We start from the raw sequence: 21,762 nt of genomic DNA, 5'->3' as shown, positions 1-21,762 counted from the left end.
CTGAAATAATCTAAAGTGTTTTCTACCATACTGAAATCCTTAGAAAGCCAATAATGTCATCACTAATATTCATCTTGACACGTCTTTTTAAAACCTGCTGGCTGCTGCCAGTTAATTTATCTTGTAAAATCTAAAAACAACGGTTTCCAAGACGAGCATCCTAAATAAAAGAGGACGGAAAAATATTGAGCTCTAAAAGCGGAGCCCATAAAAGTGGATGAATTTGAAGAATGTGCCAATAAAAGTATATAACTTTAATTTTCTCATTAAAAAGTTAGTTTAAATTAAATTTTCTAATTATTTTAAATATTGTGTACGATTGTCGATGAGTTTTTAACTATTTTGAAGGTTTTGCAGTTTTGTAGCTTTAAAAATAGAAACTTCTGTAGTTTAATTAAAATATTTTTATAATTTTAACTTGACGGGGAAGACTGTTATAGTTACATTTTTAATTGATAGAATAAAAATATAAAATTATTTTAATATAATTTTAAAATTATAAAAATATTTTAATTAGTTAAATTATTCGAGTTGCAAGACACTAATTATTTCAAAATAGAACGTGTAAACTTTTGTTTGGAACTTTCTGAAAATATTAACCCCCAATTCGCAAAAGCTGATACCTGATAGTAGAACCCTGATTCCTGCAATTTGAAAGCAGGAACCCTAATCGAACATCCACCTACTATTGATGAACGGCTAGATGCTTAATACAGCGTCGTCATCGGCTAGACCAGCACCAGCCGACTTCCTCCCGGAAGATGATGGCTCTGCCGCCAAGTCCCACCGCATCAAAATTGGCAAAGCCTCTGAAGATAGCGATAAGAAAGTAATCTCCTTATCTCGCTTTCTCATATATACCCAAAACCTCATTTGCTTACTTCATTGTAACAAGTGTTGAAGATTTTGTGCCATTGTTTTCCTATTTTTGAGTAATATATTTATTGTCGCTTATCTTCGGCCTGTGTTTAGTAAAAATTAGCTGGGGAATGTCACTGTGCTTAGTTGGAACGTGAGATTTTTTTGTTTAAAACATTTCTTCTTTTGAGAATAGAGAGGATACTCGATGCCTCTTCCTGATGATATGTTTCTTTTTTCTCCCTCGTTTAGGTCGCAAACAGGAGAATTAAGGACATGGAGATAAGTGTTCCTCTGGTGCATGGAACAATTGCATTTTACCTTGGTCGAAAGGCCAGCGAGTAAGAGCTTTATCCTGACGTCACTGGAAATCCACTTCTGCAGCCCCTCACCCCTTCCCCCCAGCGGGTGACTTTTTGTTAAATTTCTGCAATATACTTTATATTGGTGTCACTAATTCCTTCTCTGTGTTTAGGTCTCAGTCACATAAGTGGACAGTCTATGTACGTGGGGCAACCAATGAAGATCTTGGAGTGGTGATAAAGCGAGTTGTATTTCAATTGCATCCCAGTTTCAATAACCCTACCAGAGTGGTAGATTCACCTCCTTTTGAGTTGTCAGAGTGTGGTTGGGGTGAATTCGAAATTGTCATTACTCTTGTCTTCCACAACGATGTCTGTGATAAGCAGTTGGACTTGTGAGTATTTGTCAGTGTTACTTCCTTGATTTACTTGATGCTGCAGCTTGATTACCAGTAGCAGCAATTTATGTAGGTATCATAATTTGAAGTTGTATCCTGAAGATGAAACTGGCCCTCAGTCAACTAAGAAGCCCGTTGTTGTGGAATCGTACAATGAGATTGTTTTTCCAGATCCTTCTGAAAATTTTTTGGCTCGTGTTAAGAATCATCCTGCTGTAATTGTGCCTCGGCTGCCTGCTGGATTTACCTTGCCTATTCCTGGTAAGATTCCTTTTGCATTATTTGTTATATGGGTGCATCATGCATGTCATTGTGGCGGTAGGATTTTCATGCTATAGCATGAAAACCTTCTTATGTCCAAAGCCCCCTACCTCCCCCAAACCAAAAAAAAAAAAGGAAAAAAAATGGGGGGGGCTTCTTGAACCGAACCAGATAGGTAATTGTAAAACTTATAATACGGATAGGTAATTGTATGTTATTTAGGATTTTGATAGTCATTGCGTAATTTCTCATCAAAGATGTCATTTAATCATTTGTTAGCACTTTCTCTAGTTATATACATTTTATGTGTATGTTGCTTGTGCTTATTTGCCATAGTGATTATGTTGTACGCATTTGCCATTTGTTTGTTTTCTAACTACATATTAAAGTTAGCTTTTTGGGAAAAAAGGAAAACCCCCACCCACCGAATAATTAAGAAAAAAAAAATCTGGATCTGACCTTGTGTCCAAGCATTGGACTTGTTAACAGTTAAGGGATGCTTCTTCATTTCTGAACGTTTGGGGCCCATAAGCTTATTTATGTAAAAATGTTGTACTCGGACTATTCAAGGTGAAGGATCCAAGTAGCATAGGCTGCAGTTTTCACAAACTTTCACTTGCTAAAATTTCTATGTGGTTATAGTTGCTGATTGGACATTGTGTAGCTCCGGTTGAAAACGTGAATGAAAAGGAGAGAGGAGATACCAAAGATCATCCACTGAGTCACTGGTTCTTAAATTTTTCAGAGGCAGATGAGCTTTTGAAACTTGCAGCAGCTCGTCAACAGGTTAGCATGTCTGGGTTCCAATTAACATGTTCAACAAATTTACAAGTGTTTATGATTATGCTCACAGTTATACCAGTAGTGAGAATTGTGATGTTGGTATCAAAGAATATAGTCCCTTGCCTCATATCGCAAATGGAGCAATGGCTATCTTCTCTCTCTATTCTGCTTTTGGTTTATCCATTCTCATGTTTGGAATTCTCAAGATGATGAAAAACCCTAAAATGCTGCCCAATCCATTCATGGTGATTTGTTCTTCTTATAAACGTCAATATTTGGCATGCCTAATTTTCTACCTTACTGCCTAATTCAATGCAGTCGTGGAAGGAATGATCTCACATTTTTTATATAAATCTTATCTTGGTTATGGGTGCACAGTATGAGCTGTAATAGTTGCATATACTATAAATGATAACGCCACTTGAGTGGCATTCATTCAATTTTGTGCTGCTTTTGTCTGTTTGTATTGCTCCCGGACAGGCCACTTCAATTTAGTCAAGTTGTATGTCTGATAAAGTACAAAACGTGATAGGTGCAAGCTCATATTGCTAAGCTAAGAAGACAAATGAATGTGATAGATGGGCTACCTCGAGGTCCTCAACTGTCTTTAACAGCCTCTGCTTATGACTTATGAATGTACATGATGATGCTGGATCAGTTTGGAGCTTCATCTTGAAATTCAAATCATGGAAGACAATTCCTCATGGTAATCAAATGTAAAGCATGTGGAATAGTCCACATCAATCTACTTTCTTTGTAGAGTTTGTTTTAGGTTTGCTAATTTCTACCTGTGTAAAGGGCCAAGTATTGAGGGAAAATTTTATGAACAATAGATTGTTGCATAGCGTTTTCTAAAGAAAGATTTAAGGCACTTTTCTATTATGTTCTCCTATGTTAGCGAAGAAAATTGTCAGAAGTTGATTCACGTGTTCATCTATCTTTAAGAGGATGCTCTAGAGGATTTTTGTCTTTTAAAATTATTTTCAAATTTCGAATTTATTTTTTGTATGAACAAGCATAATTTTTTTATAATGAAATTTGATTATATATATATATATATATATATATATATATATATATATATATATATATATGCTAAGGCAACCATCTTCGGATATTCAATTTTCTTTAAGTTCATTATTCAAGTAATTGGGATATGACCTTATACATTTTAGTGAGTTTTTGGGCAATAAATAGCTAGCTTTCAGTATATATAATGATTTTATGATGTGATTTAAATATAAATGTCATTGTTTGAACAAGTTAATCCAAAACTTTAAAATGTAACAAGAAGTGACATTCTTTGAAAGTCGGCCTAAATCTAATATTGTCCAATTTTGCATCTGATTTTGGCTCCTCTAAGGTGTAGTCGTGCATCAGCGCCGTTAAACTATTTTTTTTTTATTTTTTTTTAAGAATGGCCTTAGCGCCATTGTTATTTATTTTTTTTTCTAAGAATGGTCGGACGTACCAGACCATTATTTGTTTTATTTATTTATTTATTAAAATATTATAATTATATTAATTAATTAACATATTATTATATAAATATTTAAAGTTATAAAAATTAAATTTATTTTTATTGGAATGCTATTATGTAGTCGTATATAATTACATAATAATAATTATTTATTTTTTATTTATTTATTAAAATATTATAATTATATTAACTGGTTAATATATGAATGTATGAATATTTAAAATTATAAAAATTAAATTTATTTTTATTGAACTGAATCGTATATAATCACATAATAATGTTAATATTTTAATATTTTGGAGAGTTATAAAATATATATTATTATATGATTTGATAACCGTCAAACTTCTCTTACTCTAGGGGAGGCTAAATCCGAAAAAGTAAAATAGACCTAAGATCTTAGAAACCCACTTCATTTAGCCGGTCCAATATCTTCGATCCTGATCCAGACACAGAGCAGATCGAACCGCCCACGAGTTTGGGTCCAGCATGAGGAGTCCAGCCTAGTGATGTGACTTGAAAAAGGACAAATCAATTCACAACCCTGTCCGCATGTACGCCGGAAATTAAATAACCATCTGGCGTGAAGAGAGGTCCCGACGCTTTTGTGTATATGGATCTAGATGACAGGAAACTGTAATAGACAGACCGTTAGCCGTCACCAGCGAACAAAGAAAAAAAGAATAAAATGAAAGAAACACCTTCTTTCCATCTAAGCTTACATGACTTCTATAAACCCCTTATTCTGAATGTTTAGAATATCATGATTAAATATATAAAAACTTACTGGTACTATTTAATTACAATTTAATTACAGTATTATTATATTAATCTATTAAAATATAATATAAAAAATTTATTATAATAAAAAATATAATATAAATAAAATTATTAAATTAACATTATATAAAAATAATATATTAATTAATTAATATAATTATAATATTTTAATAATTAATATTGTCATAAAATTAATATTATTCTGTGGTCATGTATTACGGCACAAATCAGTCCAATAAAAATAAATTTAATTTTTATAATTTTAAATATTCATATTAATTAATTTATCTATTTTTTTATTAATTATTTAATTCAGTATTTTTTATATATATTTAATAACAGATAAACAAATTTATAATTAGTATTTAATTATAATATTATTATAAAAATATATTAAAATTAACAAAATATATTATAAAAAATTTATTAAAATAAAAAAATATAATATAAATATAATTACTAAATTAATATAATATAAAAATAATATATTAATTAATTAATATAATTATAATATTTTAATAATTAATAAAATTAAAAATATGGTCTCACGCCATTCAAAATGACCTTGTGCGGCGCCAAATTATTCTTAAAAATAAAAATAAATAAATAATGGTTTAGCGCCATTTATAATAGCGCCAGACCATTTTTAAAAATATAAATAAATAATGGCCTGCTACTAGTACCTTACAGCGCTAGATATTCTTTTCGGTTGCCAGTCCGATCCAAATCCATAAATAATTTTTCTCCAATTACAAATTCATAAATAAAAGATCTTGCATCCCTAATTTGGCAAAAAGCCCGAATGTAGGCTTGAGCCTTAAGAACATGAGAAATAATTTATGTCATCCCAGCAAAGGCCAAAGGCTGAAGATACTATAAGTGGTGCTCAGTTTTAGGAGGATTAGTTAACCAGAGATGGGATTGAAGCAGCATATGATTGATATTGACTTGAGCCATGTTAGAAAAAAAAATGGAGAAGCATCTATTGGCAGGAAATCTTTATTTCAGATGGATGTCTGGTTCATTTCACTGAAAGAAACTGATCCTGAAAGATAGTATTTTATTGGAATTGTAGAAGTTAGGATGATGTTGTAGCAGGAGTAAAAGCTAAGACTCCTACTCTGCTGGTTGTGGATGGAATTGAAAAGGCTGTATCAATAGAATTTGTCAGCTAAATTTATGTCCGGACAAGTTGATGAGCTGAATCATCGACAATAAGGTACAGGAGTAGCTTTAGATTTTTGTTCATCCCTCAGCTGTAATAATATCTCAGCGATAATTTGGTATATCTACTATAGGACCATTAACTAAAATATGTCCATGATTAATAAGAAAACGACAAAGAAGCTGAAGTTTAAACTTCAACCTCGAATGATATGCCAAATATGAAGAGACTACAAATTAGCAATAAGCAGAACGTGGTTGGGCTGCCTCTCTCTCACTCCTGTTCCTAATAGGTGGTCCATAAATTACCAGAAATCTGCCAGTTTCTTAAAATGAACGTGGCCCTAAAACAAAGGGGACCATAGATATTTTTGGAACATTCATTGCTCTCCCAATCTCTCATTTATGTACCTCTCAGGACTATAATGTCTGGACTCCACTGGTTTACTGGCTTCAATGGAATCCTCACCCAAAAAATAATAAAATTAGAAAAGAAATTGAGAGAGAAAATGGTCCCTTAGGATAAGTCCCAGTGGGGTTGGAGCCTGCTTGTATACAGTCAACTTCAAAACACCCTTGGTCTATTCTATGCCTCCGCACATCACACGTCTTTGTTTCAAACACAAACCCTCTCTTCTCCCCAATAAATACCCTCTCAAGTCTTGCAATCCTTCCCCACCACTTCCACTCTTCTCTTCAAGCTCTCTCTTTCCTCTCTCCTCTCTCCCCTACCACCATTATATGGCTATAAGAAAGTCCAACAAGCTACCCCAAACAGCAGCTCTCAAACAAATTCTCAAGAGATGCTCAAGTTTTGGAAAGAAACTATATGAGCAACAAGGCCTTCCTGACGATGTACCAAAAGGCCACTTCGCTGTGTATGTTGGCGAGAATAGAAGCAGATATATAATTCCAATATCATGGTTGGATCACCCTGAGATTCGGAGTTTGCTTCAAAGAGCTGAAGAAGAGTTTGGCTTTAAACATGAAATGGGTCTTACGATTCCTTGTGAAGAAATCGTCTTTCGCTCTCTTACAGCTATGATCAAATAATTATAAGGAGAGACAAGGGATGAAGAAAATTGATTGATATTAGGGTTGTTTGGAGATGGAGACATGTATATATTATTGGAAATCGGTAGAAAAAGATATAGAAAATAAATGAAAGATGAGTAGAATATTGCTTGAGGCGTGATAATAATCACTGTCTTTAAGGATAATTCGCCTTCGCCATACAACAAGCCTTCTGAATTACAAGTAACTCAGAGCAGCAGCAATTACTCAGAAATAGAGAAGAAGCAGTGGAGAGAAAATAGAAGTATTTGCTTTTGTGTGTACCCATAACACGTAAATGCACTTGTTTATCATTATTCAAATCCACAATATCAGATAAAAATATTATTCAGTTAAGATAAAGATTTAAGATATCCACAATATCAGCTAAAAAATCTGATTTAGTTAGAATAAATATTAAGATAATTTATAGTGAAAAAAATCTTTTTAACTTATTTTAAAATATTTTAAATTATTTATGATTCTTTTAAAATAATTTGTTAAATATCCAACAATCCCCCACTCATTTCAAAAGAATTGGAACATAAATTTAAAAAATATTTTATGGATATTGTACAATGTATTAATTTTGGTGTCTTTTGGATTATGAACCAAAATTTGATTAAGTAAAAGATAATTTACTGAATATTTGGTGAAGTTTAAACTTCTATGAACCAAACAATTCTTAGTGTAAATTAAACTTTTCACCAATCACAATATACTTTCACAATTCTGCTGTTTGACGCAGTGTTGCGCTAATAAGCCATGCGCGTGCCTGAAAGTTCATGAGAGCTAGAAATTTGCCTTCAATCTCATAGGAGCGGCTCCACTCCACTCTCATATAGGTCATTCCATCAAGTGTATACTGCAGCTTATACACCACCTATAAAGGATATGGAAATAATTAAGAGTTTTAACTCAACCTCACTTTCTTTGCAGTTTTAGCACTAACACCACAGGTAGAACTTTATAAAGTGCTGAAATCAACTAATGATTTGTTATTACCCATATGAACCTATTTCATGGGATCGCCAATCATATAGGTTGGGTTACCATCATTGTTGACTTCCTCCAACAGGTTGTAGTCCTATACCCCTCGATGTTTCGTTTATTAATTTCTTTCCCAAGAGTTTAGTCAGAGGATCGGCCAAATTCACTTCTGACTTCACATAATCAATAGATATAACTCCATCTTTTAGATGCTGCTTTACCATATTATGTCTCAACCGAATGTGCCTATTTTTACCATTAAAGGTTTTATTTTTTGCAATGGCTATTGCAGCATGGCAATCACAATGAATAAACACAGAAGGTGTTGGTTTCATTTCTAATGGAATGTCTGCCAAGAAGTTTTTCAACCACTCGGCCTCATTACCAGTCAAATCTAGAGCAATAAACTCTGATTCCATGGTTGATCTAGCAATAATAGTTTGTTTTGCTGATTTCAACGATATTGCTCCACCACCTAGGGTGAAAATATAACTTCAATAGCTTCTTTCTAAAATAATGTATTAGAAGAAAGAAATTACATTTGAAAAAGTTAAAGGATCATCTTCCAAAAGATAAGCATAAAAAACATTTCCGAATGATTTTTCTTTCCTTTATCTTTTTGATCTTCTTAAATCTTCAATTTCACTTTCATTTATATTTTCACTAACAGATACATTAGAAACAACTTTATTTCTCAGAGGAAAAATATTTTCAAAAACTCAGCATTTTTAGTTTCAATAATAGTGTTACGATCCAAAACATCACTTTTGAGTACAAGAAGTCTATATGCAGTACTACAATTAGCATAACCAATAAATAAACAATCAGAAGTTTTTGCACCAATTTTTCTTTTCTTTGATTTAGGAAGCATAACTTTGGCTAAACACCCCCACACTTTTAAATATTTTAAGAGGATATCCCTTCCATAATTCATAAGGTGTAATACCAGTTTTTTTTTTTATAAGAAATTCTATTTTGTAAATGACATGCTGATAAAATGGCTTCAACCCATAGATTATCTGGTGCATTAGAACTAACAAGTAAACAATTCATCATTTCCTTAAAGTTTTTTTTTCCTTTTTGCTACCCCATTTGATTCAGCACATACTTTACATTTATCTAAACATGAATAATTAATATTAGATATAAGTCCAATTGCATGCATCTTCTTAATATAAGGTAAACTTACATGACCCATCCTTTCATGCCATAATTTAAAAGAATCAATCAAGTAAGCAAAAGAATCAACATTTTCATCATTAACAATCTTGGAAACATTCAATACAAACAGTCCATTATTACAATATCCCTTACCTACAAACACATTATTTTTAGTAATAACTACTTGGTCAGATTCAAATGCAACTTTCACTCCATTTTTACCAAGCAGAGCAACAGAAATTAGATTAGTTCGAATTTTAAGGACATGTAGCATCTCATTCAGTTTTAAAAATTTGCCAGATGTGAGACGAAGAAGCACTTTGCCTTTTCCAAGAACTTGTGTAGTCCTTGAGTCACCAAGGAGCACAAAATCTTCTCCTGTACTAGCTTTAGTGTAGGATGAAAAAGCACTTCTATTTGCACAAATGTGCCTCGTAGCACCTGAGTCTATGACCCATTCATTCACATTAGCCACAAGATTGGCTTAAGAAATGACCGCAGCAATTAGGTCATCTGCTTCCACCAAATTTGCCTTTGGTTTAGCAGGATTATCATTTCTCCCCATTCTTTTCCTGCATTGAGGTGCATGATGGCCTGGCTTGCCACATACAAAACAACTACCTTTTTTTTCTTAAAAGTAGGATTACTAATTTTTGGTTTATAATCATATTTCTTTTCATACCTTTTGTTTTGGTAGTGTGGCTTGTCTTGGATTAAGTTGGCGTTGGCAACGATCTCTTTTCCTTTAGCTTTCTTGATCTCTTTCTTGTTTGTATCTTCTATGATGATATGAGTGATAAGCTCAGAAAGGGACAACTGCGTATGTTTATGCTTGAGTTGCTGCTTGTAGTCACTCCACGAAGTTGGTAATTTTTCAATTAGCAAACCAGCAACAAGCTCCTCTTGAAGTGTTATATTTTCTGATTTCAGGTCCTCAATCAATTTGTGGTATTCATTGATTTGTGCCTTTACATCTTTATCATCCACCATCTCCCATTTATAAAATTTGCTAATAGTAAATTTTTGTTTCCCAACATTCTCAGCAGTATATTTGGCAATTATGGACTATCATATTTGTTTTGCTTCTTTATAAGAGTAATAAACATCAAAGAGATAGTTAGATAATGTGCTAATAATAGTGTACCTACATACCTTATTAGCATGAACCTATAATTCCCATTGTTTGTTTAAAGTTTCTGCAGGTTTCGCATCAGTGAGAGCAAAAGCAACTCCATGCATATCAAGAACTGAAAATACACGTTCCTACCAGCGTTTGAAATTGTCACCATTGAACTGTTCAATTTTGGAGACATCTGGGAATGGCTTGGACATTATCATGGCAGGTTGCATCATAGCAGTAGGAACACCGCTTGGAATGCCAGTGGCAGAAGGATCAACAGGTCCAGTAATGGAAGTAATGGAAGTATTGTTAGGAGAAGTAATTTCAGCCATTATCCTTAAGATTGTTGGAAATTGGTAGAAAAAGATATAGAAAATAAATGAAAGATGAGCAGAATATTGCTTGAGGCGTCATAATAATCACTATCCTTAAGGATAATAATCACTGTCCTTAAGGATAATTCGCCTACGGTTGCATATCCTCCAGGATTCAACAAGCCTTCTGAATTACAAGTAACCAAGGAGCAAGAACAGCAGCAATTAATTAATTAATTGCTCTATCTCTAACAAAGTTTGATCAAGAACAGCAACAGCAGCAATTCCTCTATCTCTAACAAAGTTTGATCAAGATTAACACTATATTAAAATATACATAATTATTATTTTCAGAAAAAAAAAAAAGAATGCCATGAAAAATTTTGAATATCAAGCACATTTAAAATTTGGAAATGAACCCTTTATTTCATGATAGATATGTTGAATGCAAATTTACATAATCAAGTCTGTAATTTTGGATACTGAAGAGATTATAAATATATACATATAATTAATATTAAAAAAAAAAAAGGAAAAGAAGAACAAAACAATATTATTATTAAAAATTGTTCATTGATTTGATTGATGGGCATTTTTTGTGTCAAATCTTATTTAATTTTTATATAAATCAAAACATATTTTTTGTGGATTAATCCACCATAGACTGAATTTGAATTTTATTTTTATTATTGAGATTTAGAAATAACTTTATACTCTCATATCAACTCCTTTTAATATGTTTTCCTATTTAATCATTTATCTTAATTTCTTGCACATACGGTAAATAAAATTTTACTCTTTTTTGCTATAATTTTTATTTATTTTATTTTTTTATATACATTAAGAATTTTTTTTATTAATTTATCCATTTTAAATATATTAAATTTTATTAAATAGTAGAAATATTTTGAGAGATTTTTAAAATAAGATAAAATTAAATAGTTATAATAGTTGATTTATATGTTATTATAAAAAAAATAGTAAACATTAACTTCAAAATAATCGTAGGACTAATGCTCAAATTCTTTAAAAGAGTTCAAAATTTTTAGACAAAAACGGAGAGAGATTAGATAACCTATAGACGGCCTAACAAATGATCAAATCTATAACAATGTGTGACGATCTGTTGATGTTGATGGAGTGTTTCACTGAAGGACTAACTTACCTAATAGAAGCAGGACTAAGCAAAGCAAGCCTGATGAGAGAAGGGTTGGAGTGCTCGAAATGCTTATAGGGCTGGTAGAGTTTGGATGTTCGTCAAGGCAGGCAAGTTGTCCAGGAGAACTCGAATGCTTATAAGGTAAGAAAGGAAAGTCATGAGGCTCGAAAACTCGCTAAAACTTGAAAACTTGGAAGTCCGGAAGACTGGAGAGCGAAAGTAGTCCGAAAACCTTAAGGTTCATCAGGGAAAGAGTAGCCATAATGCGGAAGTTTACAATGCTCGAAAGTTCATAATACACGAATTTCTTGAAATGATTGAAATGTTTGATATGCTGATTTTTTAAAGAAATAAAAATTGATTAAAAGGAACGATGACGTTTTATTTTTTCTGCCTTCATTTAAAATAACAGATGAATTTTTCAATCTTTTATTTTGGTGAGCCAAAGTAGTTGAGATAAGGAGGAGACGTCACTCAATTTTAAATGTGAAAAAGTGTCAAAGGTGCATAAAGTGAAAAATGATTATTATTTTTCTCCGTTATTATTGATTTGTAATTGAAATTTTACTCGTATGTGTGATTGTTCTTTTTTTTAACTTTTATGTAATTGTTCCTTTTTCGTGATTCTTTGATTTTTTTTTTAACTTTTTATAAATAAATAATTAAAAAGAAGAATTCAAACTTATAAAATTCTCTATATTTTTTTAATTTTATATTATATGGCTCACTAAAAATTAAAATTATGATATTAAAGTAAACATAATAATTAAAAAAAATAAAAATTATAAAACGAATCAAATAATTTCTGTATATCAGTCGAAATCATTCAAAATAAATAGTCTTGAAAATGTTACTCAGCAGAATCAAACTGTGATTGGTTGAAACTATCATTTTTATCCATTAAACTAATTTCTATTAGTTAGAGTAATAAATGTCAATATTTATTATGTTTAGTACATTCTTTCTTCCATAAACATCTCTTTCAACGTTGTCGTTTCCCTCACCAAATTGTCGTCTTTGGTTTTTAGAAGTGGGTGGGATGTGCCCAGTTGTAGGCCGCGCTTGTTGGACTTCACTTCGGTATTATGGGGGCACCTTAATTATAATTTCAAATCATATTCTCTTGTTTCACATCATCTCAACAAATTTAATAATATTTTATATTTTTCTTTTATTTTTTTAAATGAAAATCAACAATCGAAGAGAATAATCTAAAATTTTTTAAATTTATTCAGACACATTTTATTATTGGACTAAAATCATACTTTAATCGTTAAAGTTTAAAAATTTTATTTACCAGAAATTCTAATTGTTTTAATAATTATTATAATTTTGTTAAGTAAGACTAAAAGGGATTCAATTTCATTGTCACAAAGCAAAAAAATATCAACAATGTCTCTCCCACAACGCGAACTCTAATGTGGACATGATTTGCTTATAGTCCTTCACTTGTCTGCTATTATTTATTTTATATATTAATTATTTATTGTTGGTGCCCAATTATTTTAATCAAATGTGATTGTATTTTAATGTCTTTTTTCAGTTTTTTTTTTTAAATGAGATCGGAGATTGAAGAATATAATATGATATTTTTTTGAGTGTATTTACTTTCAGACTAAATTTATAGAGTGTATTTTTTAAGTTAAATTTATTTAAATTTTTTTAAATTTAGCTTAATTAATTATAAATAATTTAAGTTAAATTTATTTAATTTTAATTTTAATTCTGATATTTTATCAATAATTATATCGAAACTGTATAGAAAAATTAATTATATATATATAATTTTAATAATTTTAATAATATTTTAATTTCATTATATAATTTCAATAATATATTTTATATATTATATAGATTCAATATAATTTTATAAATTATATTATTAAAACAATATACTTCTATTTAAAAAATTTAAATTTAAATTTTATAAATTATTAAATATATAGGAAATCATAAATATTACATTATCAATAAAATATTAATTTTAAATTATTTAAAAATTAACTTAATAAAAATTCAGTTGATTACATGTAAGTATATATATACTTTTCATTTAACTACTTTTATAAATTATATTATTTATGTAGTTTAAATATAATTTTTTATTAACTATTAAATAATTCTTAATAATATTATAAAATAGCCACAAATTTTAATTAAAGTTTGGGATTTAAAAAAAATATTTAACTTTTTAAATTTCTCTCAAATTTATATACTAAATAAAAGTTTAACCGCCACGTTCATCATCTGGTGCATTCGCAAAGCGCCCTAAAATCTGGCATACTTCACAAATGTGCCAAAATTTTTTTAAAAAAAAAAAAAAAAGCCTGTAGGCAGCACGTAGGTTTTTTTATAAAAATTATTTAATTTTTATATTCTTTAATTAATATATTATAATAATATAGTTATATTATATTAATTTAATAATATTATTTATAATATATTTTTTATAATAATAAATATTTTAATATATTAAAATATTATAGTATGAGTTATACATAATTATTATATTTAATAAATTTTATTACTTTTAACATATAAAAATATTATAAAAAATTAGTAAAAAAAATATTAAAAATATTTAAAGTTATAAAATAATATTATTCTGTAATCGCTAATAAAGAAAATTGCGTTGTAAATTTTTAAAATTATGAAATCACATTATCCTGGACTAAAATGTGTACCAGACCACCATTAGTACTATTTAATTATAGTATTAATATATTAAAAATAATAAAATATTTTATAATAAATAATTAAAAAATTTTTATCAATGAATAGATCTATTCGATATTATTAAGTTATTTTTATAAAATATATTATCTTATTATTAGATCTTTATGATATAATACTGAATGATTTATTATTTATAAATAAATATAAATATTTAAAATTATAAAAATTAAATTTGAAATATTTTAATATTATTTATTAATATAATTTTTATAATAATAAATATTTTAATATTATTTTAATATATTAATAAAGTAATACCATAATTAAAAATAATATTAATTATAAATTTATTAATATATAATTATTATATTAAATATATTTTATTATTTTTAATATAAAAAATACTATATAAATTAATAATACAGAAAACTGAATTGAAAATATTTAAAATTATGAAATAACATTATCTATATTAAATTACTGCTATTACCAATATTATCACACTAATAAATTAAAAATAATAAAATATATTAAATTTGTCATTATAAAAATTATATTATAAATAATACTATTAAATTAATATAATATAAATATATTATCATAATATATTAATTAAAAAATAAAATAAAATAAAATTTCTCTCAAATAAAGCCTGCGTAGCAGGCTTTGTACTTGCTTACTGCACAGCAGGCTTATTCTCAATTTAAAAAAAAATAAGTAACGGCTGCGCACCCGAATCTAGAAGCGTCAGACAATGACCTCTCTTTGATAAATAAATTTAGAAGAAATTTAAAAAGTTAAATATTTTTTTAATCCAAAAACTCTGAAAAGTTTTTCTATGAAGCAGTTGTAAAATTTGATTTTTATCTAATTTGATTTCCTCAATCAATAATAGAACTATGAAGCAGTTTAATAAGAAAACGACAAAGAAGCTGAAGTTTAAACTTCAAACTCGAATGATATGCCAAATATGAAGAGACTACAAATTAGCAATAAGCAGAACGTGGTTGGGCTGCCTCTCTCTCACTCCTGTTCCTAATAGGTGGTCCATAAATTACCAGAAATCTGCCAGTTTCTTAAAATGAACGTGGCCCTAAAACAAAGGGGACCATAGATATTTTTGGAACATTCATTGCTCTCCCAATCTCTCATTTATGTACCTCTCAGGACTATAATGTCTGGACTCCACTGGTTTACTGGCTTCAATGGAATCCTCACCCAAAAAATAATAAAATTAGAAAAGAAATTGAGAGAGAAAATGGTCCCTTAGGATAAGTCCCAGTGGGGTTGGAGCCTGCTTGTATACAGTCAACTTCAAAACACCCTTGGTCTATTCTATGCCTCCGCACATCACATGTCTTTGTTTCAAACACAAACCCTCTCTTCTCCCCAATAAATACCCTCTCAACTCTCACAATCCTTCCCCACCACTTCCACTCTTCTCTTCAAGCTCTCTCTTTCCTCTCTCCTCTCTCCCCTACCACCATTATATGGCTATAAGAAAGTCCAACAAGCTACCCCAAACAGCAGCTCTCAAACAAATTCTCAAGAGATGCTCAAGTTTTGGAAAGAAACTATATGAGCAACAAGGCCTTCCTGACGATGTACCAAAAGGCCACTTCGCTGTGTATGTTGGCGAGAATAGAAGCAGATATATAATTCCAATATCATGGTTGGATCACCCTGAGATTCGGAGTTTGCTTCAAAGAGCTGAAGAAGAGTTTGGCTTTAAACATGAAATGGGTCTTACGATTCCTTGTGAAGAAGTCGTCTTTCGCTCTCTTACGGCTATGATCAAATAATTATAAGGAGAGACAAGGGATGAAGAAAATTGATTGATATTAGGGTTGTTTGGAGATGGAGACATGTATATATTATTGGAAATTGGTAGAAAAAGATATAGAAAATAAATGAAAGATTAGCAGAATATTGTTTGAGGATAACGTATCCTCCAGAATTCAACAAGTCTTCTGAATTACAAGTAATCCAGGAGCAGCAGCAGAAATAGAAAAGAAACAAGAAAAGAGAAGTATGTGTTTTTGTGTATACCCCATAACACGTAAATGCTCTGCTATTTATTGTGTTTATCATTATTTAAATCCACAATATCAGATAAAAATATTATTCAGTTAAGATAAAGATTTAAGATATCCACAATATCAGCTAAAAATCTAGTTTAGTTAGGATAAAGATTAAGATAATTTAAAGCGAAAAATATCTTTTTAACTTATTTCAAAATATTTTAAATTATTTATGATTCTTTTAAAATAATTTGTTAAATATCCAACAATCCCCAACTCATTTCAAAAGAATTGGAACATAAATTTAAAAAAATATTTTTTGGGTATAGTACAATGTATTAATTTTGGTATCTTTTGGACTATGAACCAAAATTTGATTAAGTGAAAGATAATTTACTGAATATTTGGTGAAGTTTAAACTTCTATGAACCAAACAATTCTTAGTGTAAATTAAACTTTTCACCAATCACAATGTATTTTCACAATTCTGCTGTTTGACGCGGTGTTGCGCTAATAAGCCATGCGCGTGCCTGGAAGTTTATGAGAGCTCTAGAAATTTGCCTTCAATCTCATAGGAGTGGCTCCACTCCACTCTCATATAGGTCATTCCATCAAGTGTATACTGCAGCTTATACACCACCTATAAAGGATATGGAAATAATTAAGAGTTTTAACTCGACCTCACTTTCTTTGCAGTTTTAGCACTAATACCACAGGTAGGACTTTATAAAGTGCTGAAATCAACTAATAATTTGTTATTACCCATATGAACCTATTTCATGGGATCGCCAATCATATAGGTTGGGTTACCATTATTGTTGACTTCCTCCAACAGGCTGTAGTCCTATACCCCTCGATGTTTCGTTTATTAATTTCTTTCCCAAGGATTTAGTCAGAGGATCGGCCAAATTCACTTCTGACTTCACATAATCAATAAATATAACTCCATCTTTTAGATGCTACTTTACCATATTATGTTTCAACCGAATGTGCCTATTTTTACTATTAAATGTTTTATTTTTTACAATGGCTATTGCAGCATAGCAATCACAATAAATAAACACAGAAGGTGTTGGTTTCATTCCTAATGGAATGTCTGTCAAGAAGTTTTTCAACCACTCGGCCTCATTACCAGCCAAATCTAGAGCAATAAACTCTGATTCTATGGTTGATTTAGCAATAATAGTTTGTTTTGCTGATTTCCACAATATTGCTCCACCACCTAGGGTAAAAATATAACTTCAATAGCTTCTTTTTAAAATAATGTATTAGAAGAAGAAATTACATTTGAAAAAGTTAAAGGATCATCTTCCAAAAGATAAGCATAAAAAACATTTCCGAATGATTTTTCTTTCCTTTATCTTTTTTATCTTCTTAAATCTTCAACTTCACTTTCATTTATATTTTCACTAACAGATACATTAGAAACAACTTTATTTCTCAGAGGAAAAATATTTTCAAAAACTCAACATTTTTAGTTTCAATAATAGTGTTACGATCCAAAAATCACTTTTGAGCACAAGAAGTCTATATGCAGTACTACAATTAGCATAACCAATAAATAAACAATCAGAAGTTTTTACACCAATTTTTCTTTTCTTTGGTTTAGGAAGCATAACTTTGGCTAAACACCCCACACTTTTAAATATTTTAAGTTAGGAGGATATCCCTTCCATAATTCATAAGGTGTAATACCAGTTTTTTTTTTTTTATAAGGAATTCTATTTTGTAAATGACATGCAGATAAAATGGCTTCACCCCATAGATTATTTGGTGCATTAGAACTAACAAGTAAACAATTCATCATTTCCTTAAAGTTTTATTTTTTTTCCCTTTTTGCTACCCCATTTGATTCAGCACATACTTTACATTTATGTAAACATGAATAATTAATATTAGATATAAGTCCAATTGCATGCATCTTCTTAATATAAGGTAAACTTACATGACCCATCCTTTCATGCCATAATTTAAAAGAATCAATCAAGTAAGCAAAAGAATCAACATTTTCATCATTAACAATCTTGGAAACATTCAATACAAATAGTCCATTATTACAATATCCCTTACCTACAAACACATTATTTTTAGTAATAACTACTTGGTCAGATTCAAATGCAACTTTCACTCCATTTTTACCAAGCAGAGCAACAAAAATTAGATTAATTCGAATTTCAGGGACATGTAGCATCTCATTCAGTTTCAAAAATTTGCCAGATGTGAGACGAAGAAGCACTTTGCCTTTTCCAAGAACTTGTGTAGTCCTTGAGTCACCAAGGAACACAGAATCTTCTCCTGCACTAGCTTTAGTGTAGGATGAAAAAGCACTTTTATTTGCACAAATGTGTCTCGTAGCACCTGAGTCTATAACTCATTCATTCACATTAGCCACAAGATTGGCTTGAGAAATGACCGCAGCTGTAACGACCCGAAAATCCGGACCGCTACCGGCGCTAGGATCCAGATCGGCATAAGGCCGCCGGGACCCGTAGCAAGCCTACTATGCATCCTGTACAGCTGGTATAATCCCAAACATGATCAAACATATCCATAAAACATTTAAAACTTTACCTTTACCCAGCTTGACCTGTGTATGCACTATGACTGAACTCATAGAACCCCTAGGGTCAGCATACCCTATGTCAAACTCGGTCCAACACATATATCGACATGAAATAAAACTCATGTATAAAGGGATTAACCAACTCGGGCCAAGCACAATACTATAACTCTGAACATATAACATAATATCATATTTTACCCCTCTAGAAGACTCTGGCATCATCAAAATTCCATATTCCAATGGAGATTCCGCCGGAAGGTACGGATTCCGATGCCGGAATCTAGCCGGGTATTACATTCTTCCCCCCTTTAAGAACATTCATCCTCGAATGTTCAAACAAACAAACAGGCAACTCAAAGCATAGCATCTAACATACATAAGCAAGCAAGCAACAAGCAAGCAAAACCTAAAAACCTCTCTTCTAAAAGAGAGACACGGTCATTGCTGGAGTATAAACTCTCGGTCTCCCCGGTGAACTTTTCATCTTAAGGTGATTCTAAGGGGCTTTCACCATCGGGATTTCCTTGTTTCCACACTTTTTGACTTGTGTGTCTGCAGTCCGTACTAGCTGCTCAACATAGGTGAGATCCTCTACGGTCTCCACCTCTAGTTCCTTTAAGAACCTCACTCGAACCCGACACGAACTCATATATCGTGAAAACATGGAAAAACAAATGGATCTCTTCCATTGAAGTGGGTAAACCTAACTCGTGGGATACATTCCCAAATCCTTTGCAGGATTTCAAAGAGTCCAATGTATCTGAGAGCTAATTTACCTTTCCGCCCATAGCTGTAATACCCAGCTAGATTCCGGCATCGGAATCCCTACCTTCCGGCGGAATCTCCGTTGGAATATGGAATTTTGATGATGCCAAAGTCTTCTAGAGGGGTAAAATGTGATTTCTAAAATGATTTTTACTGATTTCATGGTTTTAAATGAAAAAGAAGTGAGTTTTGAAAAGAAAAGACCAAGGAGGTTTTTGCCAGGTTCGGCCGCCGAACATGAGTTGGTTTTAGGGGCGCTTTTGGCCTCCGAAAGCTATGTTTGAACAAACCAGGTTCGGCCGCCGAACCTCAAGTTCGGCCGCCGAACATGGGGGTGTTTTGCATGCATGTTAGGCCGCCGAAGGAGGTTTGGCTGGCCACCTATAAAAGCCCCTCAGACCGAAAATGGGCGAGATTTCTCCCCATTCTCGAGCTCAGGTGTGTTCATGTCCTCCTTTGGTCATTTTCATGTTTTCTCTTCATCTCCTTCATATTTTTATGAGTTCCATGGTTGTTTTGAAGAGTTTTCAAGCTTAGATCAAAGTTTTGGGAGCTTGGAGACCCAAGGAGTAGTTTCCTCCCATCTCCAAGTTAGAGCTCGCACAAACCCTCGATCTTCAAGAGGTAAGTGTGGATCTATGCTTTCTTTTACGTTTCATGAAGTTTTAAGTGAGTTTTAAGAGGTTTTGATGGTTTTGGCCTATGTGGGTCATAAACTATCTATGTATGCTTTAGATGTTGTTTTTGGGAGTTTAAGCTTGTTTGAGCTCCTTTGTGCATGGTTAAGGATGTATGCATGTGTTTGAGAAGTTGGGTGCTTGTTTTGGGGTGTATGGAAGGTTTGGAAGGCTTGAAATGCACAAAGGCTGAGTTCTGGATGAACTCAGGTTCGGCCGCCGAAGGTGGTTTCGGCCGCCGAACCTGCCTGAGGATGCAGGGATTGGCCGCCTAACCTTGCCCCCGAAAGTTGAGTTTTGGCTTGAAAGCAGACTTTCGGCCGCCGAAGGTAATGTTCGGCCGCCGAAAGTGCCTGACTTTCGTCTCTGGAGAGAGGGTTCGGCCGCCGAAGGTGCCGCCGAAAGTGCCCTGTCCAGCCTTTTCTTGAGTGTTTTCTATGCATGTTTAAGTGATGCTTTAGGGGGTTTTTGGGTAGTTGTTTATGAGTTTTTTAGAGTATGTTTGGCACCTCACTGGAGTCCACCTGTGTAGAATCGGACCCGAGGAACCGAGGTGTTCAGCAGTGTTAGCTGCTTCAGAGTTAGTCCAGAGCTAGCCAGAGGTGAGTGGAACTAACCCTTATGTTTTAAATCAAATGTTTTCAGCATGTTCAAGCATGTTCATGCATCATGAATACCATGTTATGCAATAGGTTGTTTGCATTAGGATTCACGAATATGATGCATTGCATAATACGATGATAATGATGTGGATGGATACTGGATGATCCTCTAGCCCTCAGTATGTTATGACATGATATGAAATGATATGATATGGCATGTACGATATGATATGAGATGAGAAGTCCAGGTGTGGCCGTATCGCCCCTGGCATAGAGCATGAGAAGTCCAGGTGTGGCCGTATCGGCCCTGGCATAGAGCATATGAAGTCCAGGCGTGGCCGCATCGCCCCTGGCATAGAGTATTATTGACTTGTTATGGTACGAGATTGATATGTAGAGGGCTATTGGTGACAGATTCATCCTTGAGGTGATATATTTGTGATGTGACGCATTCCATGATAGCATACATTAAAATGAACTGTTTTCTTTTATGGTTTCTGCTCACTGGGCTTTTTAGCTCACCCCTCTCCCCTAACCCCAGGTTTGCAGGGTCAGAGGTAGTTCAGGAAGACGACGAGATATGGTTATGGTCTTGATATGTAATAGAGTAGTAGTGGACATGATGTAATGTAAAG

The 21,762-nt window shown here is 31.9% G+C and overlaps 3 protein-coding genes across 5 annotated transcripts; all 3 read left to right on the top strand.

Moving 5' to 3' along the window:
* The first annotated feature begins 556 nt into the window (after positions 1-556).
* On the top strand, positions 557-3,484 carry LOC110609759 (transcription initiation factor TFIID subunit 14b). 3 transcript variants are annotated; one of them, XM_043954361.1, is made up of 6 exons: positions 557-829; positions 1,111-1,199; positions 1,334-1,555; positions 1,620-1,819; positions 2,484-2,605; positions 3,083-3,484. In XM_043954361.1, the coding sequence occupies exons 1-6, from the start codon at positions 704-706 to the stop codon at positions 3,095-3,097; spliced, it is 774 nt and encodes a 257-aa protein (XP_043810296.1). In that variant the 5' UTR covers positions 557-703; the 3' UTR covers positions 3,098-3,484. The 3 variants fall into 3 exon arrangements, with proteins under 3 accessions (XP_043810296.1, XP_021605241.1, XP_021605242.1); XM_021749549.2 differs by having other exon boundaries at positions 558-829; positions 3,135-3,484; XM_021749550.2 differs by having other exon boundaries at positions 564-829; positions 1,632-1,819; positions 3,135-3,484.
* Positions 3,485-6,690: 3,206 nt separating this feature from the next.
* On the top strand, positions 6,691-7,409 carry LOC110610166 (auxin-responsive protein SAUR50). The gene has a single exon (XM_021750050.2). The coding sequence runs from the start codon at positions 6,768-6,770 to the stop codon at positions 7,077-7,079; it is 312 nt and encodes a 103-aa protein (XP_021605742.1). The 5' UTR covers positions 6,691-6,767; the 3' UTR covers positions 7,080-7,409.
* Positions 7,410-15,878: 8,469 nt separating this feature from the next.
* On the top strand, positions 15,879-16,684 carry LOC110610083 (auxin-responsive protein SAUR50). The gene has a single exon (XM_021749953.2). It carries the CDS (start codon positions 15,990-15,992, stop codon positions 16,299-16,301), a length of 312 nt encoding a protein of 103 aa, XP_021605645.1. The 5' UTR covers positions 15,879-15,989; the 3' UTR covers positions 16,302-16,684.
* The last annotated feature ends 5,078 nt before the right edge of the window (positions 16,685-21,762 follow it).

Source organism: Manihot esculenta, chromosome 2, assembly GCF_001659605.2.
Source record: "Manihot esculenta cultivar AM560-2 chromosome 2, M.esculenta_v8, whole genome shotgun sequence".
In the NCBI taxonomy this organism is placed as follows: domain Eukaryota; kingdom Viridiplantae; phylum Streptophyta; class Magnoliopsida; order Malpighiales; family Euphorbiaceae; genus Manihot; species Manihot esculenta.
This window is presented reverse-complemented; position numbering and strand designations above follow the sequence as displayed.

What these genes read in the sequence shown, in the direction of transcription:
- LOC110610166 (XM_021750050.2), top strand. Translation starts at nt 6,768, where the DNA reads ATGGCTATAAGAAAGTCCAACAAGCTACCCCAAACAGCAGCTCTCAAA.
- LOC110609759 (XM_021749549.2), top strand. Translation starts at nt 704, where the DNA reads ATGCTTAATACAGCGTCGTCATCGGCTAGACCAGCACCAGCCGACTTC. An exon ending in TGTGATAAGCAGTTGGACTT is followed by an intron (nt 1,556 to 1,619) that starts GTGAGTATTTGT and finishes TACCAGTAGCAG; the next exon opens with CAATTTATGTAGGTATCATA. An exon ending in ATTTACCTTGCCTATTCCTG is followed by an intron (nt 1,820 to 2,483) that starts GTAAGATTCCTT and finishes GACATTGTGTAG; the next exon opens with CTCCGGTTGAAAACGTGAAT.
- LOC110610083 (XM_021749953.2), top strand. Translation starts at nt 15,990, where the DNA reads ATGGCTATAAGAAAGTCCAACAAGCTACCCCAAACAGCAGCTCTCAAA.